The 17,086-nt window shown below is 35.7% G+C and overlaps 1 protein-coding gene across 1 annotated transcript in view; it reads right to left on the bottom strand.

Moving 5' to 3' along the window:
- Positions 1 to 595: 595 nt before the first annotated feature.
- Positions 596 to 17,086, bottom strand: part of DBP (D-box binding PAR bZIP transcription factor) — a 62,460-nt gene continuing 45,969 nt past the window's right edge. Inside the window, exons 3-4 of the mRNA XM_072110506.1 lie at positions 10,900 to 11,120; positions 596 to 10,108 (exon numbers count right to left, since the gene is read on the bottom strand). Coding sequence (XP_071966607.1) covers positions 9,893 to 10,108; positions 10,900 to 11,120 — 437 coding nt within the window. The 3' untranslated portion in view covers positions 596 to 9,892. The remainder of the gene's footprint in view (positions 10,109 to 10,899; positions 11,121 to 17,086) is intronic.

Raw genomic sequence — 17,086 nt, forward strand, 5'->3', positions numbered from 1 at the left:
AATCAAATTAAAAAAAAAAAAACTAGATCACAATACAACTATTGCCACATCTGGAACAATCTGTCCAATACATCTGAATAATTATAGGACCTGCATGGTAAACAGTGTGAAAAAAGAATGAAAAACTAATTTTCCTTCAATTCCCTTTACAAAGGCTTCTATAAAAAGTGATCACACATTACAAATGAGATTTTCTCCAAATTAGTTTTTATTAAGTAAAAATGGGAAAATATATAAAAAAATATATTAATGGATAAGTAATCGTGGTGATCCATAGAAAAAAGATGAGATATTATTTTTATGATATGGTGAACAGACGAAAAACATCCAAAACAAGAATTTTTCCTCTACCCAGAAAGAATTAATAAAATCTCATCATATAGACATCCCAAAATGAAGGATCTGAAAAGTGCAACTCATCTGACAGAAAAAGCCCTCGTATACTAATAAAAGAAAATGAAAATGTAATAGCCTGTACAAGATGACAATGCAAATCTTCTTTGCAATGGTGCACCCTCCTAATCGTGCCTTGTCATGTGCAATGCAATGGTTTACCACCAAATATGGGGTTCTACCATACTCTGGAGAAATTGGGTATCAAACTTTGAAGTGAATTTTGTCATTTAATCCATTGTGAATCTGAAATATTTTTGGAAAATTTGTTTAGACAAAAATAAAAATCACAATTTCTAAATTGTAGCTCTATTTATAACTTCTACGCTGTGAAACACTTAAAGAGGACCTGTCAGCCCGAAAATGACCCACACAAAATGTGCCCCCCCCCCCCCATAATCCTCACCTCAGCCCCTTTCTCCCCAGTTTTAAAAAAAATGTATTTGTGGTAAATTTCTTTAAAGCGATCCGATCTCTTACTAAATAAGAGGTCGGATTCTCCTATCTTGTGCCCGGGCAGTTGGCCTTATTCATTAGGGGGCCGGCCGACACACCCCCTCCACGCCCCTTGTCTGCGGAGACCTGTAGGAGAAGCCGGCAGCATCGCATGTATTGCGATGCCCCGATGAGCAAGCCCCTCAAAAACTTAAGATGTTAGTAAGAAATGTGAAAATCACTACCAAAGTTATAAGCCTCATAACATAGAAGGAAAATAAGAGGATGCTTAAAAATATGCTGGCCCTTTTCTTACTCTAACTGTAAATTATTAAAAAAAGAGATTGTAAGATTTTTAAGTATTAGTCACATGAACATTTGTGGGACACCAAACAAGATATAATGTGTGTTTGCATGTGTTTTGTTTGTATAAAACATGCCAAATAAAGCAGGCAGTCTGTTAATGTTTTGGTAATATCAGAAGTAGAAAATTTAGAATTTAGAAAATTGAGAAATATCATCCAAAGACACCCAATACAAGAAAACAATCTCAAAATCACCTGGATATGTGTTCCAAAGTCATAATCAATTACAGTAACATATGGCAAATTAAAAAATTAGGGCTGTGTCTGGAAGGTGAAAAGTGACTTTCGCAACAAGGGGTATATCCCCATTTTAGTACTTTTCAGAAGTAAGAGGTTTTACAAAAGTGTAATATGGTAGTGGACATATGCTTTTATTAAAACCCAGATTTAAAAGAGTTTAATATCCCTTTCCCATAATGCTGTCAGAACATATGCTGTTTTATTCACTATTTTGTAGGTTGTTGCATTACTTGATAGTACGGCTGTGTACTAACATATCACTGTTCTGCTCAGACTACATGTTCATGCTAAACATAACAGTGCAAAATCATATCTGCAATATAGACATCAAACAATATAATTAGAATTTTATAGAAATGAAAGTGTAATGCAGGAAAAACACAAAGCACAGAAGCTTTACTATGTATTACAAGGTTTCAATAATTGGTACAAAATTTTCCATCCACAATATTCTTTAGCAATAACAACAGCAAAGGAATAAACAGAAGACACAAGCACTGAACCATACATCTTTATCTTAGAGGAAAACATGACCCACGTTATCAGTAACCTTTATTGCTTACAAATATAATTCTTGGATGATAAAATAAATATATCTTTACATCTATATTATATATCTCTCTCTATATATTGTTCTCTTCTCTAAATATATTATCTTATGCTAAATATAACCCTCATTTGGCAGCTTCGTAAAACAAGAGGTGATCCAGGTAACTGTAAAATATAGAAGTCAATGATGTGTGAACAGGGGTGTGATAATGAGGGTTACATACAAATCCATTATTTATTCATTATTTATTCATGAATGTAAGATACCTGTTGACAAAAATACTCTTCAATATTCTATATAAAAATTGGCAAATATGGCCTCAAGGCTGGGTCATGACATGCCCATATTTGATTACTGTCAGGTGTAGCATTGTTGTGAATACATTGGAGATGATTTATCTTGCTTTACATGCCAGTTTTCTGGTGTATAAAGAGTTGCAATATTTGATGCATGCTGTGTTTGTGCATTAAAAAGTTGTGACTTTTTGGCTTATTTCTACTACTTTTGCTAAATAATTTGTCCAATTTTTTGCGCCAGAAAACAAGATTTTAATTCTGGCAAACAACATCTGCTTAGATGTGCCACATTCTCCTAATTATTCTACTGGAGTCTCATTACGCTCAAAGTGAACTACACAAAGTTTTATCACAACACTTCACCAAAACAGGACAAATTGGGGCATTTTTATCAATCAGTTTGTGACAAAAAAATTGTCAGAATTGTGCCAAAACACTATCCAAAACCCTTGATAAATTTGGTAAAAGACATTTTAGACAGAATGTAAAACACCACACATTTTCTGACATTAACAATGCCAGATAACAAAACATATTGAAGGTTGAAAGTTAGACTAAATACTCTTTAGCTTAACTAGACTTATCATTCAGCATCAGATATTTCTAATAAATATGCCAAATGTCTCTGTGGTCCAGCCTCAGACTTTAGGCATATAACTTTAATACATATATAAATATTTTTTTACTATCATAATGTATATTTAACATTCCATTCTCAATGGAATATTAAATGATGGAAAACATGACAACAGCATGAAAAATTAGGCTTAATTAGGAGCAACTTCGCTGGTGCACTTCTTTAGAGTGTATTGTGCTCTTTAGAAAAGGATAAGCTTGAAATGTGCCAGTTTTTCTTGTATGTGCTTACATAGAATACATGAACTCATACTTTTAAATGGAGTGATATGCTGAAGGATTTTTTTATTTTTTAAATATGATACCTATATGTTCTCAGTTTTTAATGGGACAATGCAGAGATACCAAAAGTTTTTATAGACTAGAGTAGAGGAACAATGCATCAAATAACCTGACAATTATGGTTTCAAGTACATCAAAAGGAATATAGATCAATAGTTTCATTATCAAAAAAAATCACAATGTGATTGTTCAAGGGTTTTTTTTGTGATCCTCAGCTTCCCTGAGAACATTTATTTACGCTAGTGTATACATAGTGCAGCAGGAACCAGCTATCAACAGGTAGACACCCTTAAAGGGGTATTCTCGCCTGGGCATTAACATTCAGTTTCACTAGTCTTCCATTTATAAACATTTCTTCAATTGGATGTTATTAAAAAATATTCCTGTGTGAAGATAATTTCTCATAAATGTAGAAACGAGATGGCTTCCTCGGATACGACCACGTCACACTCTGGCAGCGGTGGCCAGACATGAGCTATTGAGTCCTGCCTGACCACCTGGATTCAGCCATCATTACCACAGGGCAGCTGTAGTATATACAGTAACTCCCGGACATTTCATATACAAAAACCTTTTGTTTCTTTGTGCAATCCCTCCAGCAGACGTGGCCGTATCCGAGGAAGCCATCTCGTTTCTAAGGGACAAAATGACTACATTTATGAGAAATTATCTTCACACAGGAACATTTTTTTTAATAACATCTAATTGAAGAAATGTTTATATACGGCAAATTTATCAAACTGAATGTGAATGCCCAGACGAGAATACCCCTTTAACTATAAGAACCATGATGCTCACTGTCCTGTTATTCATGTCGTTTAAAAGAGGGTTAAAAATGTAAAAATTTTGGACTAATGAAAGTGCACCTTTTCAGTTTGGTTCAAGCATTTCCCATAATAGAAATAGAATATAGTTTAAATAAAGGTATATGCTCAAGGAAAAAAACTTGTGCGGATCAAATCACTAACCCTTTCAAAGTCTTTAGTCAAGTCTTTAGTCTTCAATTGGTTTGCTACAGATAAATTCTCTCTCTCTTTTTATATAAAGAGGCCTTATGTTCTCCTACTAATTCAATCTTATGTATTAAAGTAAACCTATACTGTAGAAAAAAAAATCCTGTTGCTACATGAAATCTATTAAGAAGCAGGAATTACAATAGTTCATTGGTTATTCTTTTGTGTTTGCAGTGGGGGTCACAATAAAGTTAGACTAATTATCTGTATAAAGAGATTTAAAATATATATTTATTACTTACAGTGTATGTGCTATGTAAAAAAATACAGACTTATGGAACACATTGTCAGATAATTTATCAAGTAACGCCTGTGCTATCATTGACATTGCACAGGGGATCAACTACTAATATTAGGGTGCTCATAGACTGTATACACTAGTTCCACCATTTATCTTCCCAGAGCAGACTATATCAAGTGAGAAAACATAAGGTTACTGAAGGCTATCATACGATCTGTACCATACAATAAGGCACCCAGGGATGTGGATTGTTTGGTTATCAGAAGTATCAAAAGTAGGAACTTCAGTAAGTGTGCAATAAATCTAGCTTTTTTATTGCAGTAATTCCAGTTATCACAAGGGCTAAAAAGCTAAAAACGGCAATTAACAAACAACTTATAACTTATTGTATAGTAGTTATTAATGGCAATTATTTGTCACCAAGTGATTTGCTATGAGAACTGCTAATAGTGCATACGGTGCATCCAATTTACCACATACTATATTTTTAAAAAGTGCCAAGTGAGTCAAACATATTTTTGGCTTGTCATTTAAAGACAAGTACATCTGGACTTAAATGTAAATATAGAAAGTATCTATAAAATACAAACATCATTAGGTAATAAAAAAAATGTCATGCTCTTTTTATATCTGAAAAGTGGAAACACCAATAATTATAATAATTATTCAGTATCCATTATAAACTAGTGCAAATCACAGATATATACACACTGTCTGCATATAAACAACAAAGGAATTCGCCCAAGCCTTTTAGATGTCAAAGGTGGAGAGAGAGGACAAGGTCTAGCCCAGACTAAAAAAAGATTTAAATTAAAAGGACAATGTCATAATATACTATCTAACTGCAAGTGAACAAGATCACTATAAAATAAAAGCACAACCAAAATGTTCAGTGTGATACCCATTTAAAAATGCCTCATGGCCAAGATAACCAGTTTATCAATAATTAGCCTGGACTTGTCATACAACATTACAAAGGTCCAAATGCAGATGCATTGTAATCTACAGTATGGATTAAAAAAAATCATAATAAAAAGCTAGAAATTTAAGATCATATCTTCAGGGAACATTATCAATAGATTTTAACCTGTAAACTGTTTGCATCCCCAGGTAGGGATTAACATATCCTTTCTAGAATTTCTTCTCTTCTTTAATATCTCGCCTGTTTACTTAAAAAAAAAAGTCTTATTGAATTTAACGGAAAAGGGTCCTGAGATAAGTCAAGTTTAGATGCCATTAAGAGGAGTGTCATTTCAGTTGCCCCATATTGGTATTATAGTACCTACAAACCAATACAGAGATGCAGACAATTTAAGAAATAGTTGGAAACACAATATCCAATTTCCACAAATTTCTAAAACTACCTGTATTTCAAAGCTGATTATATAGCCCACAGATTGTAATATGTAATATAACACCAAAAACCTTGACTCTTCTGGACAAGTATGACTCTTCTCTTTTAATTTTAACATGACAACTGGCGAGATTTCACATAAAAGACGGAATCCTAGAAATATTTTTTTCTTAGCCTACCTGAAGCTTCCTTGTAGTATAATGGGGTAACATGTGGTCCCATAGTCCATTTAAATGCTTTCTAACTCCAGTTAATTCCAGTCTTATACCTGGTAAGCAGTCCTAGTTATCCACAGGTTTTACAATATTAAAATATATCCATAAATATATAGTCATATTGCTATCCACACATCTATGCCAAGCTAGAAACACCATACTTGGCTTCCACTGTAGTTCATATTAACTTGCATGGATAACAATTTTCCAATGGCCCAATCACTGGGAACCACTGCTGTGTTCACATTCATTTAGTAACCATTTACAAGATTTGTTGATAATGTCAAAAATCTGCACAAGGTGCATGCGTATGTGTACAGGCGGTCCCCTACTTTAGGACACCCGACATACAGTTCCCTAGTTACAGATGGACCCCTCTGCCCACAGCTCTCTGGATGCTTTCCGTTAGTATCAGGCTGCAATGATCAGCTGTAAGGTGTCTGTAAAGAACCTTTATTGATAATCCTTGGTCACATTACAGCAAAGAAATTTGAAAATCCAATTGTCACTTGGACAGGAAAAAATTTGTCTGGAGCTACAATTATAAAATATACAGTTCCAACTTACATACAAATTCAACTTAAGTACAAACCCAAGGAACCTATCTTGTAAGTAACCTTACGGAGGACTGCCCGTACAGCAAATGGAACTCTCAGCACTTGTAAGCCTTATCTGGCTGTAGAGGAGCAGGGGGCGTTGCTATGCCAAGTGATGGGTGTTTTCATATATTTGAAAAGGACACATGGAGGAGCTGTTTCCCAAGGGTGGGGGGGGGGACTGCTCCTTTTCAGCCACTCCCAGGTGACGAGTGCCTAGTCACACAGCAGATGCTAATGAAAGGTACAATATAACATATCTTTTTTTTCTGTAAAACCTATTTTTTTATACAAAAACTCTTTGGCAGTGTATGTACTATGCTCTGTGGGGACTGGGGGAGTGCTAAAAATGGGTCTCCTGGTGACAGGTTCCCTTTAAGAAAAACCTATTCTATATGCTGTGTTCTGCTCTTCCTTTTTTTACAGTGAGCAGTGTGCCTGAAGAAACATGCACAGTTTCGAGATTAAAAAAAGTAAACAGAGAATTAATTAGAAACATCTGCTGTCAATGTTATACGGGACAGAAAGGTGATTTACAAAAACTGGTTAAAGCGTAACTCTGATGTCATAATTATTTTTACTAAATTGTCATTTGTGATCCCCCCTTTAAAAGAAACAGAACAATGCCGATATTGTGGTGTTTTCTGTTCTGAAGTTACATGTCAAAAGCCTTTCTCAGCAGCACTGAAGAGGGTGAAGACTAACCTCTTCCTGTATCTGCCCAGAGTCAAATTTAGGTTGCCAACAGTTTCCATGATGCCTTGTGTTCTCTTTTTAAGTAATTTTGCAGTAAATCCAGTGAGATTGCTATAAGTAAATCCACTGAACACTGCAAAATGTACATACAGATGCATGGCCTTTGAAGCTTTCATGCAGCACATGCAGCATGTAAAGAGTAACAGAAAACAGCAGTGAAACAGTTGCATGAAGTGTATAGTCTGTCCCATTTGAGTACTAAGGGTTAATAACTATCTGCACTGCACAGAAAGTGCGGGGAGAGAAGAAGGTGGTAGAGGAGCTGAAGAGCAGTCTATGAAACAGCATGCAGAGAGAGAGACTGAGAAAGTTCTGCAGAATCACAGAGTAGGATGGAGAGACTAATACTGGAGAGTGGAAATCTTGTTCCTCACTATTCTGTGTAGGAGATATCTGCATTCTTATCAATGAACACGCTCAGATACACAAAAGGAGCACTGTCCCATGACCTCCCCCTTCTTTGTGAGCAGGAAGCAGCAACCTATTTGTAAAACCATAACTCTAAAAAAAACTCTATGAAACAACAGGAGATATCAGCACAGTCAGGAGTCAGGGGAAGAAGAAGGAACATATTTCTTTAATTTGTTTTACAAAGTTTACTATTATCATCTGCACTATTGATTTATATAATTGTGTTAAAAGTTTAGTTACCCTTTAACATCATTAAGATAATTTTGAAGGCCATTATGAGTCTACTGCTATAATACAGCTTGTATAATTGTAACCCTCTAGACTAGATTACAGTTGAAAATCCTTTCCCCACCACGGGTCATTTAGTCCGTATACAGGTATTTCTTTCTTTAATTTGTGACAGGGTCTGAGCGCTGGCTTGTCTTATAACTAGCTTTTCAAAAACAGTTCACTGATTGCATTAACCAAATATTCCTTTAGTTACAAACATATCTTAAAGCAATAGTTTAGAATAAAAAATGAGTCGAACTACTGGTATGGTATTGCAACTTTACCCCATTAAAGTGAAGACTCTTTTTCAAATTCCAAACAACCCCTTTAAGGGGCTTTTCACAGAAGCTCTCGAAGAGTCAGTCCTATGTTTACTTCTACTTACAGATAAAAATACTTTGAAATATACAATAATACCTTGTTAAAAATATGTGTATACCATAATCTAGAATGAGCCACAAAAATATCCTGTTTATACCTGTTTCTTTACTGTAAGATACAATTTTTACCAGGTTGACACATCAATATATTTATAGATGATGTTGTTTATGTCCTGTGTACTTAAACCCATCCTCATTGCACAAGGCAGGCAAGTGCAATGTAAATTAGCTGATTTCTATGTATGAGCACCTCTTCTACTTTTTCTTAGCACCACTCAGTTGTAGCAAGAATACCCCGTACATATCACCATGAGTGTACAGGAAGTCTGAAGGAGAAGCTACATGGGGAAAATGCAGTTTCAGTTTGCCACAAGGAAACAATGGTCATGTAGGCTGAAAGACTCGATAAGACTTCTGTCTTTACACAGAACTGAGTGAGAGAGCCACAGAGAAACTGGAGGCAGAGAGACTAATTTGAAATTCGATTTTTGGGTGTAGGCTTTTGAGCACTTAACAGATCTTAATATATATTGTTTTACTAATAGGGCAGGTTTGTCAATAAGTGAGCTCTTACTAATATTTCTCTGATATCTGGTAGAAAAGGCAGGTCACCACTGCTCTATTAAATGCCAGATGGGATGATAATACCAAGGAAGAAAGGCAAATATATTACTGTTATTAGGGAGTATGAGTATCAGCATAAATGGTATACCCACCACTATCATTTTCATAAATACCCTTCAGTTATCATTGATAGAAATGAAGTAATGTATAGTGCTCATTTGTCACAGTAGTGGTCAGTGTCTGGCTTACAGATGTGGAGCATGCTGATTGCAAGAGCTAATGTGCTGGAGGATTGTCCATTCTTGCTTTAATAAGATACTGTAATATGAAATCCCTGCAGATCTAACAATTATTTGTAAGAGATTTGTTCACCATTTGCCTGCTTGTCTAATTGCAATACCTTTCAATTAACATATTCATTTCGTATATTTACAATTTTTTACATCATCCATGCTGTAGCCATCAAACTTTCTCCGACAATGTAATAATAATAAAAAATGCAATGCTACTGGACAGCTGTGTGCAAGGATTGTCAAAAACAAGGAAATTAGCCTTTATGTGGTAGCTGGTGTATTGGATGGTGCTTATGTTCAAAATCAGCTTTGGCTTCCATTTCCTTTTCCTCACATTTATTTGCCTAATTGCTGGTGAAACCCCATAATGTTTATTTGTCACTATAGCACCCTTTGTTCTGCAGAAAGGGATGTCAAGATGGAATGTTGACAATTGGAGGAAGAAAGAAAGGCAAAAAAGAGTTGTGCGATGGCCTGCTTCCCATATGTCCTTTGTGCCTGTTAAGTCTTGTGATTGTACAAAGGCCATTCTTCTGGACAGAAAAAAGGAGTTGTGGGGGGAGATTCTTGTGATGTTGTGTTGGTTTGTGCAAATGAGTTATTTACAAGGCTCCATGCTGAGACTCGTATTTGGACAGAATGTTTCGGTAGCGAGAGAGTTCTTGGCGAATTTTGGCTACCTCTTGCCGAAGAACGGCATTCTCTTTCTCCAGAAAGGCAGCCCGGACTGTGATCTGGTTTTCCTTTAGCCGACGAGCATCTCGTGACCGTTTTGCAGCTTCGTTGTTTTTATAACGTCGATTCCAATATTTTTCATCCTAACAGGAAAACAAACAAGTGTATAACATGCCAATAATCTATCAAATATAAATACAATTATACAATATCGTGAACTGTTGAATAAATTTTTCCTTGTTGAATAAATTAGAAAAAATATCTACATTTCTGTTTTTATCTGTCATGATGGGGTGCAGAGTGTACATTAGTGAAAGAACTTTTTGGATCTTACCAATTGACTAAAAAATTTAAAAGGGTCTGAAAGAGTCTGATGTGTATAATACAAACATTTATTGTTTCCCTAGAAATTTTGAACTTATGATTTCCCAGTAATCCCTCTGGGAAACATATGAAATATATATGAAATACACTTTATCAGAATCAATTTTATTTTTTCACAGCCGCTACTGACAGATGTTACAGGCCGTTTTGGGACACTAAATCAACTACTGGTCTTTATGGACCTGTGGTTCAGTGTTCCAAATCACCCTAAGATGATCCCTTAAAGAACTAGGTGTTTATATGTCCCTTGCCAAGAGTAACAAATGCACAGTGTTCCTACACTGTGAACACTGATGACAGACTGCGACACAACCAACTCATAATATCCAGCTATGAAGTTTCCCATACATTTCTAGGAGAAATAACAGAAGGAACATACAAAGTTGATTTTTTTTTTTTTATGCGAGTATATAGCAAAGAAACTGTGATTAATGCACCAATAAGGCAAATAATAGCATAGTAGGATGCATAGTCTTTCAAACAGTGTCCAGCCTTCTAAAAAAGCATATTTTGCTATAATAGTACAGGCATGTCTGGGGTCTACTTTTACCTTCTGTTCATCAGGCACCTGGATTTTTCTTGCTTTTTTCATTATCGGCTGAGGCTTCAGTTCCTCTTCAGAAAATCTATGTTTCCTAGGGTCAAATGTTTCATGTCCTGGCACACTGGACAGAGCAAGATCAGCCGGGTCTGGGTCAAAATTCATCATTACTTCCACAGACTCTGGGTCAACTGGACTTGGACTGTCTCTGGATAAAGGTGTTATTTGACCTATAAAGCAAAACAGCACGCATAAATATAACAATACTTTATACTACAGGTAATACTGTTACCCCACTTTAACCACACAATTTTTTTTTTCACTCCTGTGGATCCCAGAGGCTGTATAGAATACTATGGTACATCTACATCTGTGCAAACCCTTCTATACCTTTATTTAAGTGTTTGGTGTTCAGGAAATATAGTGGGGGAAAGTGGCAACAACAGAAAGATGGTAACTTTATGGATAATATGTGCTTGCATAGTTATTTTCATGGATTGGATTATATTTTTACATTGATTTCCATAAATCATTGTTTATTGTAATCAAGCAATGCACAAACCCACACAAATTATTTAAACTCATAAGCAATGTTTTCTGTATATTAGTAGGAATCCTACAAGCAAAATATTATAAATGGAGTATTTGTTGAAGGGGTATTCCCACAAAGACAAGTTTATTAAATGCACACAGGATAACAAAATAACACATTCTCTAATTCAATGTTATTAATAAAAATATAGTACAAAGAATACACGTCACTCGAAATATGTAGAGCTTGACGGGTGCACAAGTAGGTTACCAAACCCTGTTCATCAATGAAGAAAAACTTGGCACTCCTTTATGTGAAATCAGAAAATCTTATTTTATTTTTTGTTCAAATTTGATCGAGAAGAGCAATCCAAATAACAATTTATGCAACGTTTCGGTCTTAATTCAGACCTTCATCAGGCACTATGGTAAAACAATGAATACAAAATAAACATGAGTACATAATATCAATATAACAGCATTGAATATTTATAATGAATAATATACAAAGAGCGAAAAAATAGCGAAAAAATACAGTCCAGCATGGGGTTTAAATATGGCCGGAGGCTGGTACGTGGAGTGGTGTACTGGGTTCCAAGCTGAATGGTGTAAGAAGGTGTATATGATAACACGAGAGTGGGTGAGTATTACTGGAAATAAAGGCGTCGTGATTAGAGACTTATGTATGTCAGGTTAGTTGAGACAGTAATACAGTGCATCATAGGTACTAGCAAGTACGACCATGGTAGGCAAATGACAAGGAAAAAATGGAGAGGTATGGTAGAGCAAAGACAGTCTAACTCAAGGCACAAACAGAATATGCACAATATTCTGCAATAAGTAGTGTATGTATGGTAGAAAGCAGATACTTACCGGATTGCTAGGTATAAGGAGTGTAAAGAGGAAGTGCAGTGCTATGACTGCTACACCTCGCTCCAAGCGCTGAAGCAGTCATAGCTATTTTTTCGCTCTTTGTATATTATTCATTATAAATATTCAATGCTGTTATATTGATATTATGTACTCATGTTTATTTTGTATTCATTGTTTTACCATAGTGCCTGATGAAGGTCTGAATTAAGACCGAAACGTTGCATAAATTGTTATTTGGATTGCTCTTCTCGATCAAATTTGAACAAAAAATAAAATAAGATTTTCTGATTTCACATAAAGGAGTGCCAAGTTTTTCTTCATAAATATAACATTTCACACATATAATTCCAACCTGTCTCTATCAGTCCTGGTGCACAATATTTTGGTTGCCCCCAGACCCAACTTTGTATCTCCTGGGTTGAGGGTCAGCAGACATCTTGTCTTTCTGTCTAACGTCTTGCATTCCAGGACGAGCTCACACAGACACTGACTTCTCGCTGGCAAGCAACACAAGAGGAGAGTAAAGCTACAAGCTACAGACAGTTAAGATCTTTATCCAGGAGAGGGGGAGGGGAGGAAGGTATATAGCAGAACTGTGTATGCCATAGGTGAGTTAGCAGAGCTGACAGTGTCATTATGTGTTATATCCATCTCATGGATCTCATCTGAGTATCTATCTCATCTCTCTTTCTATGTGTCAGATACTAGTACAATGTTCAGAAGCTAAATTAAAGTGTGTATAAACCTTTACCCTGATAATCCAATTACATTGTTACCACACAGCACTAGAGGGATCATTAAGTGTCTGGTTGGAGAGTCCCCATCCAAAAATCTTACACTAACCATCATTGAGTTATAGGAGCTAAAACCGCAATAAAACTGAGTAAAATTGTAAAGTAAGGTGTTAAATATTATCTTTATTGTGCAATCATCACTAGGGGTTGAAATTTGATAATTTTCTTTCATGGTCAAACCCCTTTAAGGTAGAAAAACTCCTATGTATAGCAGCTATCCATTTGTGCCATTAAGACTAGCTAGGCTGAAAATGTTATATGCTTGAGCTCTATTGCAGCTATGCTAGTAATTCAAGTGAACATAATTCAGATAAAGCCTGTAAAATGCAAGCCATGTCTATTTTTATTCCCATCGCAGTCTGCTTGAAGCAGAAACTCCCACGCCGACAATACTAAGGAGCTGATAAGCTGGAGCATTACATCTGAGTGTACAGTACTGCGGCACTTTAGCAATCACAGAGCTTAACTCAATGGCTTCCAGAGTGTTTCTCTGCATGAAAGGAGCTGTTCAATGTAGAAAGCCCGTCTTCTACCCATGACTGCCCAGGGGCATAGTTCTCCATTTTTTTTATTTATTTACCTAAAATGGGAACAGGTCCCATGAGAGAGCAAAAAGAAAATGTTTCCAAATTTCAAATATTTTCCTTGTTTCAGCTGGGATCTGTTCTAATTCCTGGTTTCAAAAATCAACACAAGAAACTAGAATTTGAATGTCAATGTAACTAAACTCAACTCTTGTTTTGCAGGTGAAGCTGTAGAGCAACAGTTCAGTCAATATGAGTTTTAGGCCCCTTTCACACAACCCTATATGGTGGCTGTATGCTAGCCATATGAACAGCAACTAGCATAGAGTTGCCATAAGAGTGCATTGTGCGCGACATTGTAGAAAGAGTACACACTTGTCACTATTCATATTGTAGACGGAAAAAGATGGTGGGGTTAGGCAGGCGAGTTTGGTATCATTGGATACATTTTTGAAAAACCTATACTTTTAGTCTTTCAATGTGTTGTGTATTTGAGAGATATACCACTGTTCAGACCTTTATGTTACACCCTGCAGATTGTGCTTAATGACATTACTGGAAGTCTCACATAGACTCCCAGCAGTAACAGCAATGGATTGCCCCCCCCTCCCGACAATGTACAGGAGTGGGGGTGGGGGGGGGGGCACCGATTGTGGCATCGTTTGCGGGTGTTGGAGAAAGTCTTGGTGCTGAAAGGGGTCAATGTTATATTACAGTAAAAACTGTTGTAAATAAAAACAGACCATATCTATCTTAGGGAATATTGCTTTATTACAATGAAAGAAATGTTACTCGCCTGTCCCCGGCCTTTCCTATTCAAATGCCTACTAGGGAGATGTATTGTACCAATGCAGAATATTCTGGCTTGGACAGATTGAAACATCTCCCCCACTTGGTCCCAGTTGACTTCCACTTCTTGTTTCCATGTCAACACACATAAAATGTCTGCCCAGGCAATCATTGTTTGAAGATCATCAAGAAGTAGAACCCTTTACCATTTGTCTCTCACTAAACAACCTCCATGGGGTGTGACCACACCTTCAGTTTTTCAGATGCAGTTTTCGATGTCCAAACCTGAAAAGGAGTTAAAGTAGGCAGAGGAGTAGCACCTTTCAATTATTTGTCTCAACCCATTATCATCCATATTTGCTTTTGGTTTCAAAAACTGCATCTAAAAAACTGAACACGTGGACGCACCCTTAAAGGGAACCTGTAAGTACGTTTTTTTTTTAATGGGTGGCAAAAAACTTGTATACTTACATTCGTACTGTATGTTGCTCCCGTCGCTTACCCAGTCAGCCAATGATCTTACACATTACACTCCTGCTTTACTGCGTATGTGCTATAGATAGGGAGATTGTGCAAAGAAGCCAAGGTGTAGTACTTAATGATATTATTGAACTTATACTAAGCAAGTATAAAAGTTTATTTTTTTATAGAGGCAATAGAGAGAACAACGCTTGGCTTGCGTTAACGCATGCGTTTTCAAATGCATCAAAACAGCTGAGAAGAGGGGATTTGCCTAATTACATAGCTGTCAACAATGTGTTTACAAAATGCATAAGTTAACAAAGCGTTAACCCCTTATCACCAACGCTTGTTTTCAGCTAAGTGGCCAGAGTCAATTTTTAGAATCTGACAAGTGTCACGATATTTGGTTATAACTTTGGAATGCTTTAACATATCCACGTGATTTTGAGATTTGTTTTCTTGAGACACATTCCACTTCATGTTAATTGAAAATTTGAATTGATAAATTTTGTGTTTCAATCTTAAAAAAAATGTAAAATTTGGCAAAAGTTAGGAAAAATCCTTCATTTTCAAAGTATGAAATGTTCTGCTTTCCAGGCAGATAGTTAAAATTCCCAAAAAGCTAGGTAACTAACACATCCGGAATATCTGCTTTATGTTGGATTAAAGGGAAAAAAGTGGACTGTGCTGCTAATCCGATTTCAGGCTCAACCAATGTTTGATCACAAATTCACTTTATTCACAAAGTATCGAATAGTGAACTACGCGTTTCGGGGACGGACCACTCCCTTCGTCAGGTTCTTAAATATTTGTGATCTAATTGGAGGAGGAATTTTGCAGACTGAAAAGCAGTGGTAATCACGTTCCACTGCAGTGGCTAACACTCTCTCTCCAAGGCAAGGATTCCATTGAACCAACGGTGTTTTCCCTATGAGCGCCTTTGAGTCCTTTTATTTTTTGTTGCAGTCTCCTCTGCTTTATGTTGGAATTATATTTTATGCGCCCTCTCATTTTTCTAGGATGCTATGAGGCCTAGAACTTAGAATTTTCATGAAACTTGCCAAAGCTGCTCAGCTTTCAAGTGATTTTGAAAGGCCTAAATAATAGTAAAACCCCATAAATTACAATATACATTATAGAAACTAACTTCTATCAAGTCTATTAACCCTTTAAGTGTTTCACATGGGGTAAAACAAAATAGAAGTGCTATTTAGAAACTTTTTAATTTTTAAAAAAAATACATTCATTTAGGCCAAAAATGACACTTACACAATTAATAAAATGATGAAATGCTCTGCAAAGTTTGATGCCCAATTTTTCCCGAATGTACTGATACCCCATACCCTATGTGGTTGTGACTGCATTGTACAGGCTTTAAAATAAAACATTTTTGGTAATGCAAACATATGATGGCTTTTTATTTGTGGGGTGAGATACAATGTATAGGTAATTCATTTATGGGGGTCTTTAGCTTATTCACAAAATTTTATCAACTATTTCAAGGGGGACACTAACAAAATCATTTTTATTTTCGATTTTTAGCAAAAAATTTTTTTCCCGCTGACTGTAATGTATTTTATCTTTATTCTCTGGTTTACTACGATTACATTGATGCCTCATTTAAATAGTTTTTCTTATCTTTGCTGAGTTTTACTGAGCAAAACCAATATTGGAGAAAATCCCATTGTTTTTACTTACTATCAACAACATTTTTCAGGGCCATAACTTCTGTATTTTTCTGTATTTGAAATATCTGGTTGAGGGCTTTTTTTTTTTTTTAAAGAGTAGTTCTTTACAGTTGTATAGTATTAAGGCGCATACATTTTTTTGATTACTTTTTAGAACATTTTTTGTGCGGATATTTGATGAAAAATTGTATATCACGGGAAGTTTTTCATGTTTTTGTTTACGTCATTCACTGAGCAGGTTCAATATTGATTTAGATTTATTGTACAGATTGATACATTTATTGTACAGACGCGGTGATACCAAAATTTACTTTTTTGTGTTCTATATACATCTATTTGGATTTTATATGTAGCTGTGGTGACTAGAGGACTTTTATTTTAGTTATTGTTTTAATTATTATAAAATAATTTTTACTAGGGTTTTTTTTTTACATTTTTAAATTTTTCCACTCTTGGGCTTGAACAAGAGTTCATCCGATCGCTTGTTTAAGTCCTTACACTGCGGTACACTTGTATTGCAGTGTACAATGCAAGT

Source organism: Engystomops pustulosus, chromosome 6 (genome assembly GCF_040894005.1).
Source record: "Engystomops pustulosus chromosome 6, aEngPut4.maternal, whole genome shotgun sequence".
NCBI lineage: Eukaryota > Metazoa > Chordata > Amphibia > Anura > Leptodactylidae > Engystomops > Engystomops pustulosus.